At 41.0% G+C, this 26,668-nt stretch overlaps 1 protein-coding gene across 1 annotated transcript in view; it reads left to right on the plus strand.

Moving 5' to 3' along the window:
• Positions 1–26,668, plus strand: part of Utrn (utrophin) — a 593,945-nt gene that overhangs the window by 501,892 nt on the left and 65,385 nt on the right. The window contains 4 exon segments of the mRNA XM_032894978.1: positions 9,153–9,421; positions 14,426–14,572; positions 17,898–17,976; positions 21,359–21,419. Of these exon segments, the coding sequence (XP_032750869.1) occupies positions 9,153–9,421; positions 14,426–14,572; positions 17,898–17,976; positions 21,359–21,419 (556 nt within the window).

Genomic DNA, 26,668 nt, shown 5'->3' on the forward strand with positions numbered 1-26,668 from the left:
AGATGCAGCTGGCAGCCACAGCTGAAAGGCCACCCAGGAGTCTGGCTTTCCTGACTAACTCTGCTGGTTTTCTTTTTCTTAGCTCCGCTCTCACAAGGGAGGGGAGGAGGCTGCCTCTCTTGACATCTGGAGTCTCTTTGCGCGTGGAATCTTTGAGGAGAACTTTCTTCCCCTCATTTAGGTCGAGTAACAAGGAATGAGGTTTTCTTGGATGGGTAGATTCCTGTTGTAAGCATACACTACCCTAAGAGGACAGGCGTGTGATTGATGAGAGCTGTTACATAGCTCCTCACAGCCAGCCAGGACTTATTAGATGCCAGTACCAGCCTAGATCTATCCTAAGAAGCCTCCAAGCTTTTAATTCCATGGCAGACAGCACTCTGCAATAACAGTGTTTTCTAACACCCATTTTACAGATAGAGAAATTTAGGATGCTCAGGTCATAAGGGTGTGCAAGTTACGAGCCAAGATTTGTGTCGGAAAGTTTGGTGCTTGTAACCTCTAGAGTTTGAATCTACTCTCCTCATTAGCATTTCTGTAAATTGAGTAGAAATAAGATTTCTTTTTTCCTTTGGGAAGCTTACAGCATAATTAAATGCATATAGTTCCTCTTTGTTCCCACTGTTATATTTCCCGTGTTAAAATCCCACACCGCTTCATAGAGTCACACCCCGGTTCACCGATTCCTTTACCGAGGGAGGTGTTTAGGCAGTATTAGAATTTGTCTTTTTAATTTTCACATAAAAAAGTTGAAGTATAAGTAATTGCTTTCAGGACTGTGGAGCACAGCAATGATTTAATTAGCTTCCCAAGTCCAAATTAGATGGGTAAAGTTGCAATGCATGAAAGGGCATAGAAAAATATGTTCCTTTCTTTCTCAGTGTTCTTAACTACAGAGCAATACCCAGATCCTCCCAAAATTAAAGTTCTATACTATATAAATATAGTGATCGAGCCTTGAACTGAAGAAGCCCCTGGATTGGGCAGAAATATTATAGAAAGCAAAACTTCTTTTCATGGTCATGAAAATTACTGCAAGGAAATTCTGCGTAAGTAAATAAGTCAGCACTCTCTCTATTGAGAACAGAAGTTAGTGTTATGGGCAGGCATGTTTTTAATAAATTGCTTGCCAGCTGCTACTTTCCCCAGTCAGTGTTGTGACCATCAATAAATAAAATACATTTGCTTCACAAAAAGATATAGAAATGCTTTACAGGGATATATTTTATGAGGATCTGCATCTGGGAAGTCACTTTCTGGTTTTAGCATAAAAAATAGGAAACTACTACAGCCCTCAAGCAGAGTGGGGTGTTTTTTGTTGTTTCTCAGTTGGGAGCTAGAAACTTCTGAGGCGCCACCATGGTTTTGAAGGTGGAAGGCCAGCAAAGGCATAGATGTCCCTCTTCAGTTAAACTCTGTCGCTCGTTTTAGCAGTAAACATGCAGCTTACTTAACTTCTCAAATAAGAATGGCTAAGCTCAGGTAGAAAGCTCCTGAAATTTCTCATGTGTAGATCACTAGCTTCTGTGTGTAGCCAGGAAACAGCTGGAGGTGTGCGAGAAATGAATGCTAATGTGTCGAAAAAGAGATTTTAAATCTATGGTTCCTGTCCTGATTGGGGGGTGGTGCATGCGTGCGTGTGTGTGTGTGTGTGTGTGTGTGTGTGTGTGTGTGTGTGGTTTGTGGGTGGGTGTCTTAGTCAGGGTTTCTATTCCTGCACAAACATCATGACCAAGAAGCAAGTTGGGAAGGAAAGGGTTTACTCAGCTTACACTTCCACATTGCTGTTCATCACCAAAGGAAGTCAGGACAGGAACTCACTCAGGGTAGGAACTTGGAAGCAGGAGCTGATGCAGAAGCCATGGAGGGGTGTTACTTACTGGCTTGTTGCCCTTGGCTTGCTCAGCTTGCTTTCTTACAGAACCCAGGACTGCCAGCCTGGGGATAGCACCACCCACGATGGTCCCTTCCACCTTGATCTCCAATTGAGAAAATGCCTTATAGCTGGATCTCATGAAGACGTTTCCTTAAGGGAGGCTCCTTTCTCTGAGATAACTCCAGCTTGTGTCAGGTTGACACACAAAACCAGCCAGTACAGGGGGCATGAATTTGAGTAAGCTAATGGCTGTAGAGAACAGCATTAAGTGTCTTTCTCTATGGCTTCTTCACCTCAGGTTTGTTCTGACCACTGAACCTGGAGGTAATCATTTAGTTCAGCTCTCTAGTCAGTGATGCAGAGACCGTCTGGTTCTCAGACTCAAACTCAGGTCCTCTTGCTTTTGTCCCAAGCACTATGACTGAGCTCTCTCCCCAGCCCTACCCACTGCTATGTTTATTAAAGAAGGGAAAAGGGAAAGAGAACAGACTAGGAGATTTTCCTTCCTTTTGGTTGTTAAGTCAAAGATGTACGGAGAGAACTATTCATTCCTTCAACAGTATTTATCAAATGCCTATCACGGACCTGGAAGTATTGGAGGTTCAGGGAATACGTCTGAGAGCATGGTGGATTCCTGGTCCTGCGGACACCGAATGTTTTCAGTGTCTCCTTCATCCCATTCAGTGCCATCTCCTGGCCCCAGTGACCTGCTTGTTGCTGTGCAGCGTGACACACGGCAGAGTCCGGAGTCGGCTAGCTGGTTGCTGGTTGGCGGTGCAAGCCTCCCTTCTTCTCAGGTTCTCCCTGCCCTTCCTGCCCCTGCCCTGCGTGCCGCTGTCCTTAGTCGTCCTCCCCCCTTGAGCCTTAGTTCAGCACACTGCTTGCCTCTGAGAGCACGGTGGAATTCCTTGTCTGTTTTACAGGAACAATAAAATCTCTATGACCACAAGTGATTTTCTTTCTTTTTTTAAAAATTTAATTTAATGTTTTTTACTTACTTTCTATCCTGCTCACCCCTCCTAGTCACCCCCTTCTAGAATGCTTCACTCCTCCCCTCTCCCCAGCCAAGCACTAGTGATTTTAAAAAAAAAAATAAAATCAGAATTGCTCTCGCGGAGACCCCCTGGCCCTCAGAGTGGTTGGTCCGGTTCCTCATGCCCCTCCTCATGCTCCTCAGTAAGTTGCCTTTTGAAATTTTGGAAGATATTCCCTACCTCTCTTTCCTTGGACATTTTGTTTTTACATCTTTTCTTCTCATTCCTTATCTTTCTTTTTTCTCTCTCAGATTCACCAAACTACCTTTAGCTTTTCCTCACTGAAAAAAAAATGTAGTTTTCTCTGCTGGGTGATCAGCTCTAAGTAGCCTCCACTAATTTGTCACCCTTATAATTTACTAGATGAGCATAATTAGAAGTCTTAATCAGCTGAGGGCCCTCGATATTCTTGTGATCTGGTCCATAATGAACTGTCGCCAGCTGTCACCTCCCAGACTAGAAGTGGACAGGGTCCTCTTACCCACTGATGGAACATTTTGGAGCGATTAAGTTGATCTTAATTATTTAATCAGGGTACTCGGGAGTGGAAATAATATATTCCCTGTTATTTTAATCAGAAACACCTTTTGATTATGAAGAGAGGGGAGGAGCTGTAAAGAGAGAGAGAAATAAAGATACTGAAAGTATGAACATCAACACAGCCCATCACTACTGCCAGAATCCCAGAGAGTGTGACCTTTAGATTACTCCTCCAGATAAAACAGAAGCACTCAGAGAGATATAGTAGGAAGAGGACAGTTCCGTCTAAGACATGAGTTGTGCTGGAGTCACTGAACTATCTTTGAAACACACACATACACACACATCTTTTAATGGATGTACTTTGCAACAAGATTTGAAAGATTAAGCCAAATTTAAAAGTGAAGTTTACAAGTTAGGTGAAATAATGGCTAGTTTTCTTGTTTCTCTTACTTTACAGGGTTTCCTTTGCTAAAGGAAATTATAAAATGGTTTAATGATGTACACTGATAGGTTTGGGCATGCGACTCGAGCGTTAATACATTGAAATCCAACAGTAGAAACATCCTGGCCCTCCCCTGGCATAACCGTAATTCATTTGTTTATTTATCCTTATTAAACATCCTCGTTTGAGATATCTTTTGTAAAGCCTCCCTTGCCTTTGTAGACAACTTCGGTTTTATCAGTTATGTTGAAATTCCTCGAGTCTCAGCTATGCAAGCAGGAAACACCAGTCAGATCCCAGAGTGAATTTTTCTACTTACAATCTTTTTCTTCATCGTTTTTAACATTAATTAACCTTTCAGGTATTGATAAAGTGTAAAAAACTGCAAATAAATCCCCTCCCCCCCCCAAAAAAACCCCCAAAACCACATAGTCCAACTCCGATATTGGGAATGACCATAGATTAGATGACTTTTGAAGGTTTATATTTGAAGAAGCAGCTTTGTGTGGGCTTGGAACGGAAGGGGAAATGAAGCAGACATTTAAAAATGGGGTTTAGTGTTGTTTTTACAGAGTAAAGCTGAGTATTCACTGCAAGCCATTGACAGAGTGGTCACCTGTCTGGATTCTCAGTCAAGAGGGGGAGGAAGCAAACGGTGGTGACATAACTATTTAGAATCAGTAGTAACACGAAGTAGAAGCTGGATCAGCACCAAAATTAAGGGAAAAAAAAAAGTATGATAAAGTTAGGAAACCATCCTTAACAAGACCAGGATGGTTCTAATAAATGTCTATCATTATTTTATAAAAGAATTGTTTAAAATAAATATTTTCACAAGCACACAAAGGGAGACTGTCTACCTTTCTTAAAATAAACATCAAGAGTAAAGTGTTTTCCTAGAACAAGAGAAGAGGATTCCATGGGTTTTACTCTTGGAAAGACGTTATGAACATATCAGGTATCGTTCCCTGTTCTCCAGCAACACGCATGCACAAGAGTAAAAGTGGTTCTGCTGCTTACGTCTGGGCCTAGCTCCTAGCCTCAGTCTGCCTTCCTCCCTGTAGTCTTTGTTCCCACTGTTGTGTTTTTAAAAAGATAAAAAAAAATCGTATGTATTTTATGGATGTGCAGTGAGGTGTGAGGGTTAGGGATTGCCTTGGCGGGCCGGCCCATGCTGAGGTATCCATTTCTCCTGAGGGACCCACCACATGAAGGTATAGAGGTGAGGAAGAGAAGTAGAGAACAGGGGAAGGGAATGGGGAGAGACAGGAGGAAGGGACAAGGGGATAAAATGGGAGTGAGAAGGCACGCGCAAGGGCAAGAGCCAAGGGGCTGAGCAGTCCCTTTTATAATGAGTAGGCACACCTGGCTGTTGCTAGGCAGCTGTGGGCGGAGCATACCTGGCTGTTGCCAGGCAGCTGTGGGGCGGAGCTTAGACAAAATGCTAACACCTGTTATAAATGCAGGACAATCCACGAGCACACTCGGGAAAAAAATATAAAGATTTTCTGAGCTTTCCTCTCCTCCTTTCCATGTAGCCCAGGCTGGCCTCAAACTTCAGGGGCAGAGATTACAGGCACGTGACACCAACCTCAGTTTAACCCCTTCTGGTCGTGCTAAAATCTGTAGCACATTATGGGCATTACTATTTAAAGTCATAAAATAAAAAGAGAGAACAGACAAAATATCCATAAGGTATGGTGGGACGTTTGTAATCAAATGAATCCAAGCATGTGAATAATATAATTTAAATATAATTCTACCTTCAGATTTGGGGCAGTTTGGTCCCCAGGCCTGAAGGGAGGAGGGTGGAGAGGAATGAATGAAAATATCCACACAGGTGCACACAGACGCTGGGCGGGAAGGCAGTGCCCGGAAAGAGCTCTTCTGGCCTCAGAGCTGCAGGCTTTGTCCTCCTATTTACCTCTCTGGCATCAGCCCTGTCCCTGTTTTCAAATGCAAATTAGAATGCTCTCTTATCGCTGGGCTCCCAGGCCTCCTGTATGGAGCGGCCATGTTGTACACGGAATTGACACATCAACCCTGTGGAAGGGAACTGTGTCTTCTTCAGCTGCAGGACGAGAGCATCAGCGTTTGTATTCCGTTAAGCTAGGCGTGCTCTACTGACAGATACTGGGACCGCTGGGGCAGTGTGGGCATCTCTCCAGGACTCTCCAGCGCGATGGGCCAAATCACGGTGCTTCAGTGTGGGCCTCTGATAGGAGCTTCTAGAAAGGATGGGTTTGAATCAGCAGAGTTTCTCATACAATGCCATGCTATAGAATGACTGGTTAAGATGCTTCTCCACCCAAGGCTTCAGAATTTATCCGTTGGTTTTCAAATGAGAAGATTTTGTTTATAAAGAATGCATCCTTTAAAAACTATATTCTTTTTCCTGTAAATCTTTTCTGCCTCTTCAGAATTCTTTCTTTCTTTCTTTCTTTCTTTCTTTCTTTCTTTCTTTCTTTCTTTCTTTCTTTCTTTCTTTCTTCTTTCTTCTTTTTTTTCTTAGTGTTTTTCTGCTTTGTCCCCTCAAATTGCCCTAACTTGATATTTTACACACTGCTTTGTTTTTCGTTTTACATGCCTCACAAACGTGGAAAATTTTGGTTTTGTTTGTTATTCTCTCGTTGGCTTAAAATGGCCTCTCAGGCTTGCTGTAATGGGATGCACTTGTGTTCTGACTCAAAAGTGCTTAGTGGGCACAGGCCCTCTGTGGGAAACAGATGGCGAGTTTAATGTCGTCGAGCTTTTGCTCCTTTACTGGCGAGCTGCTCGAGTGGGGATTATCTGATAAACCAACGGAAGGACTGCTCGAACAGAACAACTTCCACCAGACAGAAGCACAGCAGCCAACATGGGATGTTCTGTCCCAGGAGGAGGGAGCTGTGTGTGCCCCTCTGTGGACTGTGCTATTTAGTAGTTGATTCAGAAACAGTTTTTACTTCATCCAAGGGAAACCACTTTGAATAAGCTGTCTTGTCTTGAACATGAACAGTCAGAGTCTCTGTACCTCTCTCCCTCTCTCCCTCTCTCCTTCTCTCCCTCTCTCCCTCCCATAGACACTGAAACACAAATGCTTAAAATACATTCTTCGAAAAAGCCCCAGTAACTTATTAACCAGTGCAGGTGTAGCCCTCATAAAAGCTACCGCACCTCTCCCGAGGGCTCTGGGAAAGAAATTTTCATCTCACACATAACATTTTACATTTCTGTAAAATATAAACTATAGGCGTTATACTTAGCATTTTATGGATGTCTCGAAGGTATAAGGATTTAAAGAAAGGTTGCCTTTCAATGACACTCTGACTGTTTCTCCCCCTCTCTGGAGTCTGGCCGCCCTGACCTGCTGGTTACACTTATTGGTCCTTTTCTCTAGGTTTCCTGGCTTAGAATCTTAAACTAGCTTTCACTTATTGTTATTATTATTATTATTATTATTATTATTATTATTATTATTATTGTGTGTGTGTGTGTGTGTGAGTGTAAGTGTGTGCTCACACACGTGAGGTTCAGTCTGGTATATTCAGAGTATCCACCATTTTGGTGCTTTCCCCTCTAACCCTTGATTCTCCTACCCAGCCGTCACTTAACAGCACTGGTTCATGGTTGCTGGGCTCTTCATAAGCCATTTGGTTACAGTCTGAGTATCAATATTTAAAAATTTCTGGAAAATTAAACAAACATGTATAGTCTGACTTTTGGATCACACTTGAGGATAGATAGGCAGCAGATATTTTTATAAGAGTGGGTGTTAAGGTTTAGGAATGCTGGCTTCAGTTCATTTTAGGACAAAGTTCATTTTGGGAATAAGGTGGATAAACCTTATTTTCCCAAAGAAGCATTTTTAATCAAAGTAGAAATTACTAATGTAGTTCATACTGAAAGATAGGATATTATTGCAGATAAAGACAGGATGAGTCATCCTAAAACATTCGGGGGGGCTTCCGTGACAGGAGACTGCAGCCCTAAGGCCATTCCATTTCGAGCATTTGGTGCAGTGTTCTGTGTATTATGAGACCTTTAGTGTTTTATCATGAAGGAAGCTTTGCGTTCAATGAGCTTGTCTCACCGCAGGCTCAGATCAGACTCTACCCATATTCAGTACAGGCTGAGCTGTGATACTTGTAGGTCAGATCTAATAAATGTACTTTCGATTCCTGAGATCCCTTTTTAGCTTAGGTGGGTTTATCCACAACCCTACCTTAAGTCCGGGAACACCTGTATACGTGTGCGCCTTAGAAGAACCTGCATTCACCACAACTGCGTTTTTGATCTGCCTCCCTGTTTCTGGGGACAGTCAAGAAAGCGCTCTCAAACCAGCTAGATTAAAGAGGGATCCCCAAATGTAGGGCTGAGAGTCCCAGACATTCGGTACCTGGTTGTCCTGCTTTGTGAGTCATCGTCTGTGTCCAAATGTGTCCTTTTGCACTTTTCTTGTTGGGTTCACTTTTTCTGACCCTGGGCTCAGGACTGGCCCGACTTTGGATTCTGTACGCATTTCCTTCACTTCTGGGCTGTTGTTCTTCTTGCCAGCCTTGGGTTCTGTGTTCTTTCCGTCGGAGAGGCTTAGTTTATTTCTTCCACACAGACTCTTGGTTCTGTTACATGTCAAGGATGGTCCTTGTAATCTTGCAGTCTTCCTGGTGAAGTGTGGATAAACATTCAGTTTCCGTACGTCTCGTCTTCAGAAACGTCCTTTGTTCAACATGAACGAGCAAGCGGATTTATGGACGATGAAGTCTCTAAGGTGTCATATGCCTTGAATTCGTTCTTTAAAGAAACACGATAAATTAATCTTTTTTTAAAAATAACTTACAGCTATTCTCTGCTAATTATGCTTCTAACTTCCCTTGAGAAGAATGAAATGAAAAACTGTCTTTGGATTCTCACATAAGTAAGTTTATGGTAGAGGAAAAATATTTTCTTTCTTGAGTTATCTTGCTACATTTTAAGGCATTACAAGTGTTCAAGTATTCAAATTCAGAAGTCACTATGAACATTAAACCATTTACTAATCTGGGCAGGCATTTTCTTTTCCTTTTGAGTGTACGTTTAGACGTAACTATGTCTTACTGGTAAATGTATAGAGAGAACATTTTTTTCCTCTGACCATTGTAACTATCTATCTATCTATCTATCTATCTATCTATCTATCTATCTATATATATATATATATATATATATGCATACACACACACATACACACACACACACACACGTAACCATTTTAACAGTGAGATTTACACTCGGATATAAAGAATAAACGTATAACTGAGTAGACACCCAATCAAAACCTTCTCTTTTCTGATCACAGAGTTGACTCCCGAGGAGAGAGCCCAGAAGATCGCCAAGGCCATGCGCAAACAGTCCTCTGAAGTCAGAGAGAAGTGGGAGAGTCTAAATGCTGTGACTAGCAACTGGCAAAAGCAAGTAGGAAAGGCGTTGGAGAAACTCCGAGACCTTCAGGGAGCCGTGGATGACCTCGACGCGGACATGAAGGAGGTGGAGGCCGTGCGGGATGGCTGGAAGCCCGTGGGGGACCTGCTTATCGACGCGCTGCAGGATCACATAGAGAAAACCCTGGTCAGCACCATTCCCTTTGACAAAGAATATTTAAGGAACGCGTTGTTGTTGTTGCTGCACAGAACGCAAATGAAGAGCCTCACATATAGAAATCATTACTGGGGATTCTTATAAAGCTGACACCACTTCAGCTCCCCATCTAAGTCAGGAGTAATGGCAGATGTTTTCTATATGTAGTCCCCCCACCCCACCCCTACCAGCCCCCCCCCAAAAAAAAAACCCACCAAGTTGGCTTTATGCTAATTTAGTTTGTTTAAACATTTAAAAAATTCCATTGAGTATCCCTAAATAGTGTAGATTAGGCTTAACCATTTAAAACAAAACAAAACCTCTCCGAACTTTTTTTTTTTTTCTGGATCTGGGGACCGAACCCAGGGCCTTGCGCTCACTAGGCAAGCGCTCTACTGCTGAGCTAAATCCCCAACCCCTCTCCGAACTTTTTAAGTTCACTTTGTTTCAGATATTGCCCCCCACCCCCATTTCATTTTCTCTTGTTTCCTATTCATTTGTTTTTTTTTTTTTAACTTGTTTATTTTGTACTGATTCCCACAGCCTAGATTTAATAGGATCCTACCAATGTGGTGCAGCCTACAGGTTCTGTCTCCTAGAAACTAGCGGTTGGATTTAGAGGTTTAATAAAAAAACAAACGGCTTTAGTGGGAATTCTCATCTATAATTTCTATCTTACTGCCTGAGTAAATGAAAAATAAATGTAGTTATAAATTCCATTTGTAATCAGGAAATCGCCCAAGGTTAAGGATATTAGTTCTGTGGTGTAAATCCACTTCACTTACTCATTCAACATTTTTGGGGGCGGGGGTGGGGGGCGAGGGAGTAACAGAATTCAGGCAGTAAAAGACACAGATTACAGGTTCAGAATCACACCAGAGGATGAGCACAGAGGCAGTCAGAAGGGGTGAGCCCAACGCTATTCATCATGGGTGGAATTATTATTGCAAAAGGTACACACATCTTGTGTTCATAGACACTGGGTAGCAGTCTTCCTTTCTCTGAGCATGGCTGAGTGGAGAGAGAAGCTCTGGGAAATCAACTTAGTACTCAGAGCAGTTACAATGAGTAAACACAGAGTTACAATGAGTTTACACAGAGGAGTAGCAATAGCTAGCATTTCTTAAGGCCTCTTCTTCCCTGCCAGGAGCTATTCTTTGTCAGTTCATGTGGATATCTCTTTTAATTAGCAAACCAGCAACAAGTAAACATTGTTTCCTAAAGGCAAAACTACAATTGCTGGAGCCCACACAGCTAGTTAGGTCTAGCGTCTCTGTGATTTTTTTTTTAATTGTTCTTCTCCTTCAATGCAGAGAGACCTCTTTCTATCTAATGTTAAACACAACCTTGACCAATCCTTTGACTTTAAACCCTCCAAAATTCAAACACTTTTAAACTTAAAACTTTAAAATTCAAAGTAAGTGTTAACAAAGAATATAGCGTTCTCCATTTCTGATAATAGATTTGTGTCTGCCTACTCTATAAATTTTAAAACCTATAGTATTCCAAAAACCATTTCTCTGGATAATTGTGAATTTAAAATAGGCTAAGAAAAGCATGATCATTAGTTTATCAGTGTAGCTTTTACAAATATGGGTCACATTGTATATTTTTCCTATTTATTTATCTTAGTGTGTGTTGTATTTGGGGCCTTGTGCATTCTGGGTAAATGCAGCACCATTCAACTGTGTTCAGAGCCTTCCTTTTACTTTTTATTCTGAGACAAGAATTTGCTAGGATGTCTGGACTAGTCTTGAACTTGCTCCATATCCTAGATAGGCCTTAATCTTGCCAACTTTCTGCTTCAGTCTCCCATGTAGCTGGTGTTACAGGCCTTTGACACCAAATCTGGCTTAACTAGTTTTAAACCTTATGAAGTCTTTTAATGATTTACAAAATACAGTTAGAATCAAAACAAACAAACAAGCAAACAAACAAGAATAACCAAAATGCCTCTAGATTTGAGTGGGAATTGACCCTACTGAATTTGAAAGTATCACGGGATAATTGGGGATAATTAGTGTTGAGAAAAATGAAAATTCGTATCCGAAGAGAACACAGTTTGGGAATTGGCAGTCTTATTTGATGGGGTGATTTGCCTCCCTAACCAAACTCAAATCTACTTAAGTGGGAAGCTTAAAGCACAAAAGCAAACCCACAAAATCAAATAGTCTAAAAGGAAAGAATAAATTGGATTAAATTATTTTTATACCTTTAAGAGGTTAAAAATTAAAAATTCAAGTCTCACTCAACCAAATGAAATACACTCAATGTATGTAGTAGTTCACATGTTCCCTAAAGTGTATCACAAAACCGTGCAGGGAAGTAAAAACTAAACACTAGAAACTGCAAAATATTAGTAAATATGTCAAAGCACGGCTGAAAAACAAAATCTTCAGGTGTAATTAAATAATTTCAGTTGCTAAAGTCATCTTTCTGCATATACACCTTGGGGTGCCAGACGGGTTTGAGACATACACCTGCCCACAGTCTAACCAGCACCTTTGATAGTAGCAGATGTTTCTGTTTTTATAGCAGTGAGGGCTGCGTTGACTCTTATTCTCTTATAGGAAAAGTACAGTCAAAACATGATAAATTAGTTCTTTATACAAGAGCACATGGCAGTTCTGAAAGCCATTTATAACTCCATTTATTTCAAGCCCCTTAATTTGGAAACTCTTAAAAGGCAAAAGATAAACTTCCTTGATAGAGAGTTTCCTCATTGCTATAAAACACCTTGCCATAAAAGTGCAAACAGAGCCAAAAAGACTTTCCCGTCCAAACTCTGTTAATGTAACAGAAAACAAAACAAAACAAAGCAGGATTTTTACACAGTAGAAATATAAGCTTCTCTATTGTTCCTTAAAGTAAAATTAAATCCTGTCTTGAAATTATGCATGAAGTTCTGATCAGATTCTAAAACACCTTTACCATCTGTTGATATAAAACTGGTTGTTACTTAAAATTAGAAACCTGTCAAATAGCGTGTTAATTTTAAATTTTAATACCTAAAAAAATAGAAGGATATTGATTTTAAAATATGCATCTTAGAATTTAAATGTGAAAGAGAGCATTAATATATCAAGCTAAAAAATCACAGTTAAATCTCTAGAAACATTCGAGTTCTAGCATTTGTGTTCAGAGTGTCTGAGCAAATCTGAGTCGTTTCAGAGTCCACATTGAAGAGCTCTGTGTCCTCCCCTAAGCCACGCTTCCCTCTGTCCCTCACACCTGTTTTATTTGTTAATCCTTTGCACCTGTCAGGCCTGTTACTGTGTCACTGCATGTCTGATAACTGGATTTGCACATGTGTCTGCGTGTGCACATTGGACCTTCTTTGGATGTCCAATATCGGCAAGGATAGATAAAAACAACTGCAAATCGAAATTCTTTCTCTTTCCATATTGTAGCAGGCCGTGTGTCCTTGGGGGTTCCTCCCTTTCTTCTGTCTTCTTTTGATGCACTGGCGTCTGCTGAGGTTGGAAATAGACCCGATGACTTCCGTGTCTACAGATTCATTTACTGCTGTCTCTGACACCTCTGTTTTCCACGTTGGTTTGTGACTCTCAGTCTCTTCTCCTGTAGTTTGTTCTTCAACTCTCCTTTGGACTTAACCCCATGCCTTTAGGCATAGTCAAGCGTTTGAAAACATTAAAATATACTCCCTGATTTACCATTGGAAAAAAAAACCTGATTCCTGAATATTGGGTTTTAGCAACCACTACAATTCAGGATAGGTTTTAGGGGAGGCAATTTTTAAATCCCTGTCCTCTTGGGAAGCTTCTTATCTGTCCTAACATCTGACCTAAGACCGAGGAGCAAAGAAAGTGGATTCTGGTTTTTACTGTAACATCAGAAAGACACCAGATGAGTACTACTGTGTGTGTGTGTGTGTGTGTGTGTGTGTGTGTGTGTGTGTGTGTGTGTGTGTGTGCGCGCGCGTGCGCGCGGGTACTAAATGTAGGGAAGTGTCTCTTCTCCACCAGTTTCCTCCATGGGACAGAGAGAATGTGAATGCTAATGGTTAAGAACTGAAATCTGCGATGTCCAGTCATAGGGGTGGAATAGCTCAGAACTGTCAGAATAACTATGCCATGACACATGACCCAGGGTTTGCATGTTTTGATATATTGGCTGAAAGTCACGGTTGGGCTGATGACACTGAACAGAAAGTCCCAGGAATGCTGGGAAAGGGCCTCCAGGCAAGGCTGCAGAGGGAAATCTCCCAGCTGAGGCATTCCAGGATCCAGGGTATCTAGACAAAGACTTTTGTCAGAGAAAGCAAACCAGTACTTTAGACAGGTGGAATTCTGTGGAGAATGGAGGCCGTGAGTGCGTCATTATGCTGTTTGCTCTCATTGGCTCTAAAGTCCATCTTCCCTTTCTCATATGCTCGCCCAGGACATACACCTGTCTGTTCTGCACCTAGAGGCAGCGGTTCATTTCTGAGACTCATCCATAGCTTTTCCATGATGCTCTGCTCTTCCTGCCCCTCCCCTAAGCACAGACTGTGATCACAGTGGGTTCTGGGAGACACAGAGCTTTTCTCTCCAGCATCCAATAACCATACGTTAGTTGTGAGGAGCTAAGCTACTTTTACTCGACACCTCATCTAAGCACGACTGAGGTCAAGTCAACTTGTCGTGTCTGGTGAAATAAAGGAGTGAAACAGCCATGCTATAAGAGAAATAGAAGGTGTGAAAGTAAAGTAGAAGCAAGTGGACCATGCAGCAATAGTCCCACGGTTTGCACATATTAGACTAGACAGAAATGTTTAGCGTCTTAAATGAGTTTGCAAGGAGGTTTTCTCATCGCCCACATACTTGAATGCTCAGGGAGTCTCTGGCTGTGTAGGCCGGAAGCAGTCACCTGTCATCAAGTAGCGTCTCTACTCACGATGGCCTTCCCATGGTCCTTCCCAGTAGGAAGATGGCAGCTCTGGCTTTTGAGAAGGTTTCCTCCGGTGACATTCTAAAATAATCTGTCTTCTCCCAGGCGTTTAGAGAAGAAATTGCACCAATCAACCTAAAAGTTAAAACAATGAATGACCTGTCCAGTCAGCTGTCCCCACTCGACCTGCATCCGTCTCCAAAGATGTCTCGCCAGCTGGATGACCTCAATATGCGATGGAAACTTCTCCAGGTATGGGCTTAGCCCTTCAGAATTCGATCTAACACTTCATAACGAATACAGAACGGGAAGGGAAATTTCAGGAAACCGTGCAGTTGTTGATTTGCATTTAGTTTCTTAGTGTAACAGTTCTTTGCCTCTTTTTAAAACATGAAAAACAAACCTTAGGATGTGCACAGACAGAAGGACTTGAGTGGTCTTTAAGACCCGCTTCCCTTTAAACCACATACCTTGCCTCTCTTTACTTGAAGGTGTTTGATAATGAATTTAGCAAGTATTTGTCTTACTATATCTTGAAACCAAGAGCATCGTTTACTTATGACTGTGGAGTTTTTGTCATAATTCACATTTATTTATATGTAATACTTGTAGAAAATTACATAAAAACCCAGTAAGTCGTTGCAATTGTAGTGTATTGTCTGCCACAGAATCATTTGTCCTGTTGTTACTTGTAAAGGAATCATTTTCTTACCTTTATTATGTGTTCTTTTGAAAAGTTACAAAGCTTTTCTCCTCTCTTTTGACATTGTTTACTGTGCAGGAGCTTTCTAACTGTTTACAGGGAGCACACCCGCGCTTAGCTTCTAGAACCAACCTTCCCAAGGCAATCTTTTCAAAGGCTCTCGACCTTACTTGTAGACTCCAGATTTAACTGAGCCAGGACCCATGAGTGTTCCCGGGTATGAGCATTGGCTGACTATTGTCCATGCCAGGCAGTTGTTCATGGTACAAAGGATCTGTGACACATTTGGTCTCTGCCTGCTAGTCAAAACGGCTATAATTTTTTTGGTAAAAATTAGTAGCAGGGGAGGCTGTAACTAGAAGAGTGACAGTAAATAATGCTGCCTAATTACAATATGGCACTTAAGAAGACAAATGTGCTAACTCAATCATTTTATTTGAAAAGCATGATACATTTTAGGTTATAATATGTATTTTGCATTACCCAACATCGAAATGCCCAAGGAGGTCACTTAGATTGGGCCTGGTAGGTAAATGTATTTGCAGACACCAGAATTTGTTCCCAGTAACCCACATGGTAAAAGGAAAGGACCAACTCCTTTCTCCTCCTCCTCCTCCTCCTCCTCCTCCTCCTTCTCCTCCTCTCCTCTCCTCCTCCCCTCCTCCTCTCCTCTCTCTTCTTCTTCTCTCTCTCCTCTCTCTCTCTCTCTCTCTCTCTCTCTCTCTCTCTCTCTCTCTCTCTCTAATTGGGTATTTATTTACGTTTCAAACATTATTCCCTTTCCCAGTTTCCTGTCCATAAGCCTCCCTCCCCTTCTACAAGTTCCCCTCCCCATCCAACTCTCCTTACCACCCCTCAGACCCCCGACATTCCCCTACATTGGGGGTCCAACCTTGGCAGGACCAAGGGCTTCTTCTTCCATTGGTGCCCAGCAAGGCCATCCTTTGCTACATATGCAGTAGGAGCCATGGGTCAGTCTTTGGGTAGTGGTTTAGTCCCTGGGAGCTCTGGTTGGTTGGCATTGTTGTTCTTATGGGGTTGCAAGCCCCTTCAGCTCTTTCAATCCTTCCTCTAATTCCTCCAACGGGAAGGACCAACTCCTAAAAGATGCTCTGTGGCACCTTTGTCCCACCCTCTTGCACTCCCCTCCACATAGAATCAATGAATGCCAATGCTTTTTTTAATTTTATAATATATGTTTTCTTAATGAAATTGAAAATGCGAGATGTGAATATAATATATTCTGTATTTGACAATAATCTGGGATTTGTCAGGCCATCCATATTAAATTTGTAAGTGCTCACAGCGACACCTGAACCTTATTCTTCTCACTTCTGCCCCGTTCCTCCGTGTATCATTATCATCCATACTTATTTGAATGTCGCTCTTCTGGCCTTTCTTGATCTCCTTTTTTGCTTTGCCTCTGCTATCCCCATCTCTAAAGACGTCAGCCGACATGTTAGGCTTGACAGGAGCATGTATGCTTACGTCCTTATCTCTGGTGCTGTTAGCTGCTGGAGTTCAAATATCAGTCCAGGATGAGCAAAGGCAAATCCGAGTTAGCAGACAGTGCTGTTAAATTTCAGGAATGACAGCTTACTCACTCATAAAATACGACGTTCGAACATTTCTCATCATGAATAAAGCCGGACCCTGGTGCAATTTACATAGCTGACCGGGAGAGAACCGAGCTGCCCAGTGAGCTAGACGGATTCGAGTTTATTTACAGTGAGCTGAGAATGAAATTGTCCACCACATGGAACAGCACACCAGCACTGCAGGGACAAATAGCAGGGCCAGGGGAATGGAAATGTCTATGTGATCGCCGCTCATTTGCATTTGGTTTTGTAACTGTTTTTGTCATGTGGCGCAGGAACCATAGAATGCACACTACCAACCGTAGAACAGAATGATGTGCTCGGACCCACTGGTCACACATCTTGACCTCAAGCAGGGACGCTCAGAGGCTCAGAGGCTCCTCTTTCTTTAAGAGACCATCAGATGGGTTGGGGATTTAGCTCAGTGGTAGAGCACTTGCCTAGCACGTGCAAGGCCCTGGGTTCAGTCCCCAGCTCCGAGAAAAAAAAAAAAAAGAATCCAGCCAAGAGACCATCAGATGCAAACTTATAGAAAAACTCAAGGGTGTTTCACACCCAACTTTCTGTTTTCTGTCTCCTGCCATTTCACATATTAATTTATCCATCTCCCATCTAATCCGTCTGTCTGTCGGTCTGTCCGCCTTCCTACCTACCTATCCATATACCTATCAATCCGTGTAACAATCTGCAATCATCTGCCTAACTGCCTGTCTCCCCCTCTATTCGTCTGTTTATGTCTTGTCTTTAGAGTTCTCTAAGCTCCATTTCCCACACGGTCTCTGTGGCACTTTAATCATCTTCTTCATAAAAGAGGGATGAGTAAGGGCTCCTCCCGTGGTCACATTGTAAGCTGCCCTAGAAGCATGCTTCCTGGGGCAAAGTGGGGGAGAAGAGTTTTCAGGCATAGATAAAGCCTCAAATGGCCAAGGCATGAATACTCATGGTTTCTGACTAGGGATGTCCTCGGGTCCTTCCTCGTGTCTCGATGTCTTCATCTCTAAAATGATAACCATAATAATATTTAGCTAATGTGGTCACCATATAGATTTAAAGCTCATGTAGATAGTTTAGAATAATCTCTGACTTTCTTTACTATTATTTAATGTCAGAAGATGATTTCCCATACGACTGCTTTAAGGAGAAGAAAAGTTTTCAGCCCAAGCAGTAATGAATTAATTGAACAACGGCACCACTTGATAGAGTAATTGAGCCAGGGATATTGTGCAAACCATCGTCTTAAATTCAGTCACATCCTCTGCCTTGTGCATGTGTGCAGGTTTCGGTGGAGGATCGGCTCAAGCAGCTCCAGGAAGCCCACAGAGATTTTGGGCCATCTTCCCAACACTTTCTGTCCAGTAAGTATCAGTAAATTTGAGTCTTGTTTAATGTGAACGAATTAGCAAGTTCCTTCAGTTTTGCCCAAGAAGCTATCTATGTCTTTGCTCTAACTATACTTTAAATAAATACTTGCTTAAGAGAAAATATTCATGAAACATTACTTATTGCTTATGTAACACAGTATGCAAATTGGTAAATCTTCAAAGGAAAACAAAAGTGAATTTGTCTCTCGATATGTTTTCTCATTTAAACATTGGTTATGATAACATATATGGTATTTGTCATGCAAAGGTTAGGAATGTTTCATACCAAAAATTTATGCTGTAAGGTTTTTTAGTTTATCTCAATTCTCTCTGTCTCTCTCCATATATATATATACATATATATATGTATATGTATATGTATATGTATGTTTAGGTTTTTTTAAAGCTGCACATGCATTTTAAATCACTATATATGTACTTAAATTTGAAGATGTTGGTTTCCTAGGCTCATCTTGTGAGCAAATGTTGTATATTAAACGTTGAACAATGGTAGGTTTAATGGAACATCTTCCAACTAGAATTTTTAATTTTATGCATACTTCATGAAGACGTGGGTAAATAATTTTGAGCCCTGTTTTATTTCTCACTCACTTCTGATGATACTTAAGAATGCTGAATTTTGAAACTCCCAAATTGAATTTAAATGTTAACACTGTCTTTCACTAGACCTGAGGATTTTTGAAACTTAATTTCTTGATTTCTGCACACCTATTTCCTCAGATTGCCTCAAGAATTAAATGTGATAGTCTATCCATTTAGACACAGCACCCAGCTCACACCTTGGCAAGTGTGCTTTTAGCATATATTAATGCCTTTCCTTTAATTTCCTATGGGAAGTATACGGGGAAAAACAAGTTGTATAATTTAATTAAATTTAAGCAAATTTTAAGGTCAAGGCCAAGAATACTTCTCAATTATGGAAAATCTTATTCTCTCTGAAACCACAGAGAAAGATGAAGTCAAACTCCATGTCTTCTGATTAAATTAATTTCATTGGTATTTTGTCTTAACATTCTCTCTCTCTCTCTCTCTCTCTCTCTCTCTCTCTCTCTCTCTCTCTCTCTCTCTCTCTCATCACTGTGACAAATCTGGGAATCTGAATCAAAAGATCAACGGCCAGGCTTTATTTACTTTTACATTCTCGTGTCGAATTTGTCATTTTTCTGTCCCCTACCTCGAAGACTTACCCATCTTCAGTTCCTAAACCGAGCCTGTAGGTGTTTGTCTCTTAGTGATGTATAGTCCTCTGTGGTGGGTAAGGATGGATTTTTTTTTTAATGTTTAACATATGGATAGCATTAATGTTAAAATAAATAGCCTCTTATCACACTCATTAGATATTAAGTATTATAGATTTCTAAACCCCGTAGAATAACTAAAGCCAAATTAAAGAGGCATTTGTAAATAATTGAGACTCTATGGTTCCAATGAGCGGTTTATCTGCTAATGCTGATGGAGCCCTAACTTTTCACCTGGCAACCTCTCGAATGGAAATCTAGTTCATGTTTCTTCAGTCATGAAGCATTGCAGAAGCGCCACGCACTTCCCGGTGCTCAAACACGTGGTCTTTCGGTGTTACCAACTGACAGTTCCGGAAGCTTGGTTACTCAAATCCAATAATTATTAAATAAATGGAGGCAAGTGAGCACATTTAATAATTCTTATCCCTTGCTGCTTATGGTTTTTGGCTTGATTGTTTTACTTGGACTTTATCCATGCTCACTAAAAAAAAAAAAAAAAAAAAAAGCCTGTTCCATGAGACAGGTAATAAAACCTGACCTATTAGCCTGGTGCCAACATTAAATGAGGCTGGCTCTCATGAGAAGTTTAGCATTCCTGATTCTTCATTACCATGTATGTTTATGAACATCTATGGACACAGTTAGAAGGCTGAGTGCTTGCCTTCCATCAAGACCAGAACAACTGGTAAGGAGGAAATTTGGTGTCTGAACTGCACCATTTTGGGAAGGACTTTGAGCAGCTTTTTGAGGGGGAGGTAGAGATGGGACCTCATATCATAGGACTCTCTTTCTTTCTTTCTTTCTTTCTTTCTTTCTTTCTTTCTTTCTTTCTTTCTTTCTTTCTTTCTCTCTCTCCCTCTCCCTCTCTCTCTCTCTCTCTCTTCCTTCCTTCCTTCCTTCCCTCCCTCCTTCCTTCCTTTCTCTTTTTCTTTTTTTTAAGATTTACTTTATATATGCAAGCACACGGTCACTGACTTCAGACTCACCAGAAGAGAGCATCAGATCCCATTACAGATGGTTGTGAGCCACCATGTGGTTGCTGGGATTTGAACTCAAGACCTCTAGAAGAGCAGCCAGTGCTCTTAACCACTGAACCATCTCTCCAATACTTGGGCAGCTATTTTTAACTCTATGTATTTAGATTTTTCTCTATCAAACTGAACATTGGTGTGTGGATATTGCTGCATTATCAAAGTAAAAGGTGGATTTGGAATCCTTGGCAAAGTCTGGAATGTTACACATTTGGAAGATATCAATGTGCCAAGAAATTAAGAAAAAAAAAATAGTGCCGTATATCTATGTGAAGGTCTAGAGATAGTATAAAATTTCATTTTAATTTACCTGGTACCTTGCTTAGCATAATTCCCCTGGTTCTAAATTCATGTGGGCTACTCTACTTAAACACATTTTTAAATAATCGATTTGCTAAAACAGTAATATATCTTTACGAGTAATTAGTAAACAGAATTGTGAAAAGTAAGTACTTCCATTAAAAGGCATAATATCTCAATCATGGCGAACATCTCAAACACACTACAAACATGGATAGCTGTTTTTTAAGTATTGCGGATAAAAACAAGTGTCTGATAATTCTTCTTAGATGATCTGCTTGGCTCGTAAAATTCCTTCGCCTATTTATATGTTAAATTTTCTATCTAAAAACTTCTTATAATTAAATTTGCTCGAGGGCCATCTGTTCATAATAGCTGAGCCTATGAATATGTTGCAAAGCGAAGAATACTATTAGTGATCCAGAAATCCCTTCTGGAGGATCGTCGTTTTGAATCTGAATGCACAATGTATCGAGAGCACCCTTTGCGCATGGCACTGAGTTCTGTGTTGTAATGTTTATGAACAACAACCTGACTTCATGAAAGCGCTTCATTCACCAACAGGGCCTGACAGAATCCTCTCTAGAAGTTGAGTCTAAGTTCTTTTCCTCACTTCACAGGAAGCTTTAAAGCGGTTCTGCTTGGCCTCGGGCTTTTCTTAATTGCAGGAATCCAGCTTAGAGCCAGAACGGGTCCCTCAGGATTTGATACCAAATGTGTTCATTTGTTTTACATTAAGGTGCAAGGCTTGCTGCTTCCAATAACTTCCCTTTGTTTCCTTAGCTTCAGTCCAGCTGCCGTGGCAGAGATCCATTTCGCATAATAAAGTGCCCTATTACATCAAGTAAGTCGACTTCAATTCTCCTCTAGGTACCAGGAAAATAAAATTTTACCAAATATTTTAAGAGTTCTACTATTCTCCTACCTAACTTGATTTGTCGTTGGTCTTTGTGTTTGTTTGTTTGTTCTGAGACACTCACTCACTATGTAGTTCTGGCCGGCCTGGGACTTATTATGCAACAGGTTAGCCTTGAATTCAGGGAGATCCCCCCCAACCCCCAACCACAGCGCTGGGAGTAAAGATATGCACCACCAAACCCTGTACTTTTAATAACAGAATTCAATCCGATAACAAGAGGAAGTTATGTGTGTTTAATAATGGGAAGAAATTAGTATCAAGATCAGCACATTGTCCTTCCTTAGGTCTTTCTGGCAATGGGGAAAGAGCACCGAGTTCCTATTTTATCACCGTCTTCATCCTCCTCTTCCTCTTCATCATAAGGCTTGTTCAGCCTAGTTTCTCTTTCCTATTTCTTCTTATTTGACAAGTTCCAACTCTTGTCTAGTTTACACACCATCTTAGGATGCTGGTTCTTCACTTACTCTATATTGGTCACAGAAAAGAATGATGGAGCACTCTTCTCTTGTCCCCAGAAGAGGAAGTTAGTGATACAGCTGATTTACAATGCAATCCAGCACTGATCATTGTCATCGACCCTATTATGTATTAGGAGGACTAGGTCATAATTCTGAGAGTGCACACGGAGTATCCAAAGACAACTGCGGCTCACGTTAGCGGTGTGGCCTTGGGCAAATCGAATAAAAAAAAAAAACCTCTGTGCCAAGTTTTCTTTGTATCAAGTCTGAAACAAAGTGTGGTCTCTTGAAAAACCTTGTGCCAATGCTAATTGGCCTGTCTGATCTTTGTTTAGGAAAAGCTTGTGGAAATAATATTTATAGAATAGTACCTTTTAATATGTCCTTCCTTCTATCCTGAAGTCCATTCCCACTTTTAAAACAAACTTGTCATCATCTATAGAAATATATTAAGCAGGACGTGTTGCATTATCTTGTGAGATTTAACTCTTTGGTTTATATGAAGAAGCACCTGGTATATTGTGTTGTACTGAATTCTAGAATCTGGCATCAAAGCAATTGATGGGGTGTGTACTTTCCACAGACATGAATGGAAAGGAGTCTAAGACTGGATGAGATGTCTTTATTGAAATCAGTCGTGGCCACCTAATTAAGAGTTTAAAATTTCTTAGCTGTTTTATATTTTCATTTCAACCAGTAATGACTATAGCAATAGTATTCAAGAACTTTAGTCTGCTTGGGTAAATATTGATCTGAACCAAGTAATAAGGCTTTAGTTATAAATCTGGGACAGAACGAGCCCTCCCCTTAAAGAAGTCCAATCACAAACCCTGGGACTTTGACTCAGTTCTTCTTATACATAATAGTGTCAACAACAACATCTAGCAACAGTCGCCAGGTTGTAGGTAATAGGCAGATTATCCTGATAGCATCAGTGAACTCACAAGAGCCTTTTAAAAGGAAGAGAAAGCTGAGGAGAAGCCAGACTGAGAGAAGGAGGTACAGATGCAACTTTGAAAATGGAGGGAGTGCAATGTCATCCTGGGAATAGAGACTCTATGAGGAAGCGGGGAATGAAGATCCTTTTAGACCTACCAGAAACTCATCCCTGCTAGACTCAGTGCTAGTCTTTGGAAGCATTTTGTGTGGTAGCATTGAAAAACGAGTATGTATACAGCCCCAAGTTTAGAATTCCATAAAGATTGATTAGAACTAACTAATTTGTTGTGTTGACCTGGATTCCCCTATAATCATATTTTTAAAAATGTAAACTTGATCTAAAAATAATCAGTATTTGTTCTCACTAGATAAAGAAAATTGAAAGTCTCTTACTCAGTGAAGTTCACACACTGTTTTTTTGTTTTGTTTTTGCGGGGGTCGGAGCAGACATCTAAAGCTCATCTTTAATATATGTACTTCCGTTAGATGAAGAATTTTCATTTGTCCACATCAGTCATAGATGACTAAGGATTAAGCAGTTAGACCTCCTCTAACCCCTAGAGTTTATGTTGGGGTACATAAGAGTGTTCACACTCAGACAGTCAATTCTCATGACGAGAAAACACATGGGAGAAAAGTTGGTCTGACATCTTATTGCTTGGTCGTAACCAACACTGGAAAAATAATATGTATAAAACAGCAGTGACAATTCTTTAACGACGACGTTTAAAGGTTAAGCTTCCTATAATGTTTTCTATATCTTAGTAGATATCAGATTTCATTTTCTCATTTTAGTAGTTATTACTTGGCAGTTTCATACATGCATAGAATGCATTCTGGCATTATTTATCTACTCATTCTCTCCTCTTTCCTATCTTCTTCCGCCTCCGTCAATCCTCGCATACCTCACTATACTATCCTCTTCTGCCTCCATCAATCCCCGCCTACCTCACTATCCTATCCTCTTCCACCTCCGTCAATCCCCTCCTACCACGAGGTTCTCGTCTTGCTTTCTTGTCTTTTGGGTTTGTTTTTGCTTGTACTTTGTGACTCATGGGTCTGTAGTTACCCACCGGGAAATGGGTCATTTTCTTAAATCCATTACAGATTTAGCATTTAATTTAGAGCAAATTCTCTGCGTTCTATAAAATTCATTAATCTGGCAGTTTTTCATTATTTACTCAGTTATGCAACTTTCCAGTCCATTTCCACATAGATAAAGGAACATTAAGCTTGGGAGGTAGAGTTAGAGAGCCAGAATTTCACTTAGAATTGTTATGAAAATAAAATTCAATCCTTGGGTAAGTTCATAAGCAAGTAAATGATGAATGAAATGACTTTTAATGTGTACTTCCCTTTGCGTGCCTGTACAAGTAATTAGGAAAAAATGTTTAAAATCTACTTGGCGTTATTGTTAAGCCATTAGAATTTCCCGAGGCAAACCGAGTGAATTAATTTAGCCAACCGAAAATTGTATTCAAGTAGAAATTTAAGTTTGCATTTTCATGCATGTAATGCTAGAGTACAGTAAGAGATTTTGAAAGGAAAGGTCAAATTTATTTTTAGGTTGCATCTTAACTGTATAGGTTAATTTAAAATATAGGAGGCACAACAAGATGGATCTTCATTAGCATCTTGAAGTGCATGGCAGTGAGTGGCATGCCTTTGAAGAGAGTCAGGATGTGGATCCGAACTGTGAGGACTTGCCCATGTGGCGTGATTCTTGGTTAATGCCTGTGTTAGTCAGGTTCCTGGTGCACTAACAAATGCCGGAGAGGGAATGAGTAAGGTCATAAGGAACCATAGGTTTAATAAACATGCTGAGCTGTAGAGCCTGGTCCCAATGGCTACAGCTACAAACGCTCCCTCTCCTAAGGCTCAGGGAACATGGCAGAAGAGGTGGTGGATTGTAAGAGCCAGGGAATCAGGGGGTTTGCTGTGAGACTGTGTCTTCTAGTAACATTGGGAGATAGACCCATAAGTCCTCATCGACATGCCCGCCCAAACATGAGCTGAACAAGGATGACGTCAATGGACATGCTAAGTGGAATGGGGGGGATAATCCTCAGGGCCTCAGCCCTGTACAAACAACTGTAGGCGACTGCAGAAGTCTTGGAGACTTGGAGGTGGCTTTCCCCAGTGCAGAGAATGCCAATTGGTTGTCTAGGGCCAGACAGTCAGCCCTGCAAACATACACAAAAGGAACATTATTTAGCAGCTTATTTTGGAGAGAGAGAGACTGAGAGAAATGTGGAGCATGCAATATCAAATAATGAAAAGGAGACCATGAATTTGAAGGAGAACGGGTAGGAGGATATGGGAGGGTTTGGAGTGAGAAAAGTGAAGGGAGAAATGTAATTATAATCTCATAAATAAAAAAGAAAATAGATACATGTCTTAGTTAGGGTTTCTATTGCTTGTGAAGAGACACCATGACTGCAGCAACTCAATAAGGAAAACGTTTAGTTGGGACTCAGTTCAGAGGTCACTCCGTTATTGCCATGGTGGGGAGCATGAAGGCATGGAGGCAGACACGGTGTTAGAGAGGTAGCCGAGAGCTCTACCTGGACTGACAGGCAGCAGGAAGAGCTAGTGAGCCACTGGGCCTTGTTTGTGCTTTTGGAAACTCAGAGCCTACCCATAGTTCCTCCAATGCTTCCTCCAAAAAGGCCACACCTAATAGTGTCATTCCATATCATCTTATAGGGGCCATTTTTATTCAGATCACCAGAATACATAAATTAAAACAAACAAACAAAAAACTAAAACATGGAAGAAAGAAAAGAAAAACAAGTTTTTTTCTGGCTTACAATCTGGATGCTCCCAGGCATGGTTGTTTGTCCTTGTTGCTTTTTAGCCCGTTCCCAAAAAGCATATCATAGGAGGAGTCTGTGAAAGAGCAAAACCTCTCAACTGCCCAACTTGGAAGCCAAAGACAGAAAGAGGAAGGAACTTCAAAGGCCTGCTTTGGTGTTCCCCTGGGCACTGCCCCTTTAAGTCTCCACAACTTCCTGGTAGTGCTACTTTAGGGAGCAAGTCTGGGGAAGCTAAAGAGTCAAGAGCCAGACTATAGCAGTGACTTCCATTGACATGCATCTTTAAGCTGTATTTGCTGCCTAGAAGGGAGACTTTCCAAAATAAATCTGCATTTTTTTTTTCTAATCCCTTGCTGTCCCAGCAGCCCCATAGCCTGTGCAATCCTGTTCACAGAGTGAGGATTCAAGATACATTGGCGGGTGCTGGGGCAGTGGAGTTTCTTCTTATAGGCCACACCTGAAGAAACCAAATATTGAGACCATGATGACAGCAAACATGGTCTGTTAGGGTTTGAGACAGTGTTACTCGGATGAGTGACATCACTCGGGACTAACAGCATCTGTTTCTCTACATAGTTTTGACACCTCTAAAAAGTTGATTGGTCAGTAGATTCCTAGATTCAACTCTTATAAACCATATTAAAACAATTGTGGTAATAATCCCAGCCCTTGTGTTTTACCTTAATCATGTTTACTATCTATTTTTCTTCCTTATCATTTCTTATCTTCTAACCTATTACATAACATCCTCAGGAAACAATTATCCCCAGAGTTAGGGCCTTTCCACTGGGAACTTTGCGGCTTGTTGACAGTTTTGATAAGAGCAGTTTGGATGGAGGAGAAAAGCTAGGAGCCAAAGGCAAATTGATTGAGTAGACAGTGTGACAGCAGGAAGTATAACTATTGCTTAATAGGTGGTGAGCTTTGTAGAGAAGCGGGAAAAGGGTGAACACTAGCAGAA

This window comes from Rattus rattus, chromosome 2, assembly GCF_011064425.1.
Source record: "Rattus rattus isolate New Zealand chromosome 2, Rrattus_CSIRO_v1, whole genome shotgun sequence".
Taxonomy (NCBI): Eukaryota; Metazoa; Chordata; class Mammalia; order Rodentia; family Muridae; genus Rattus; species Rattus rattus.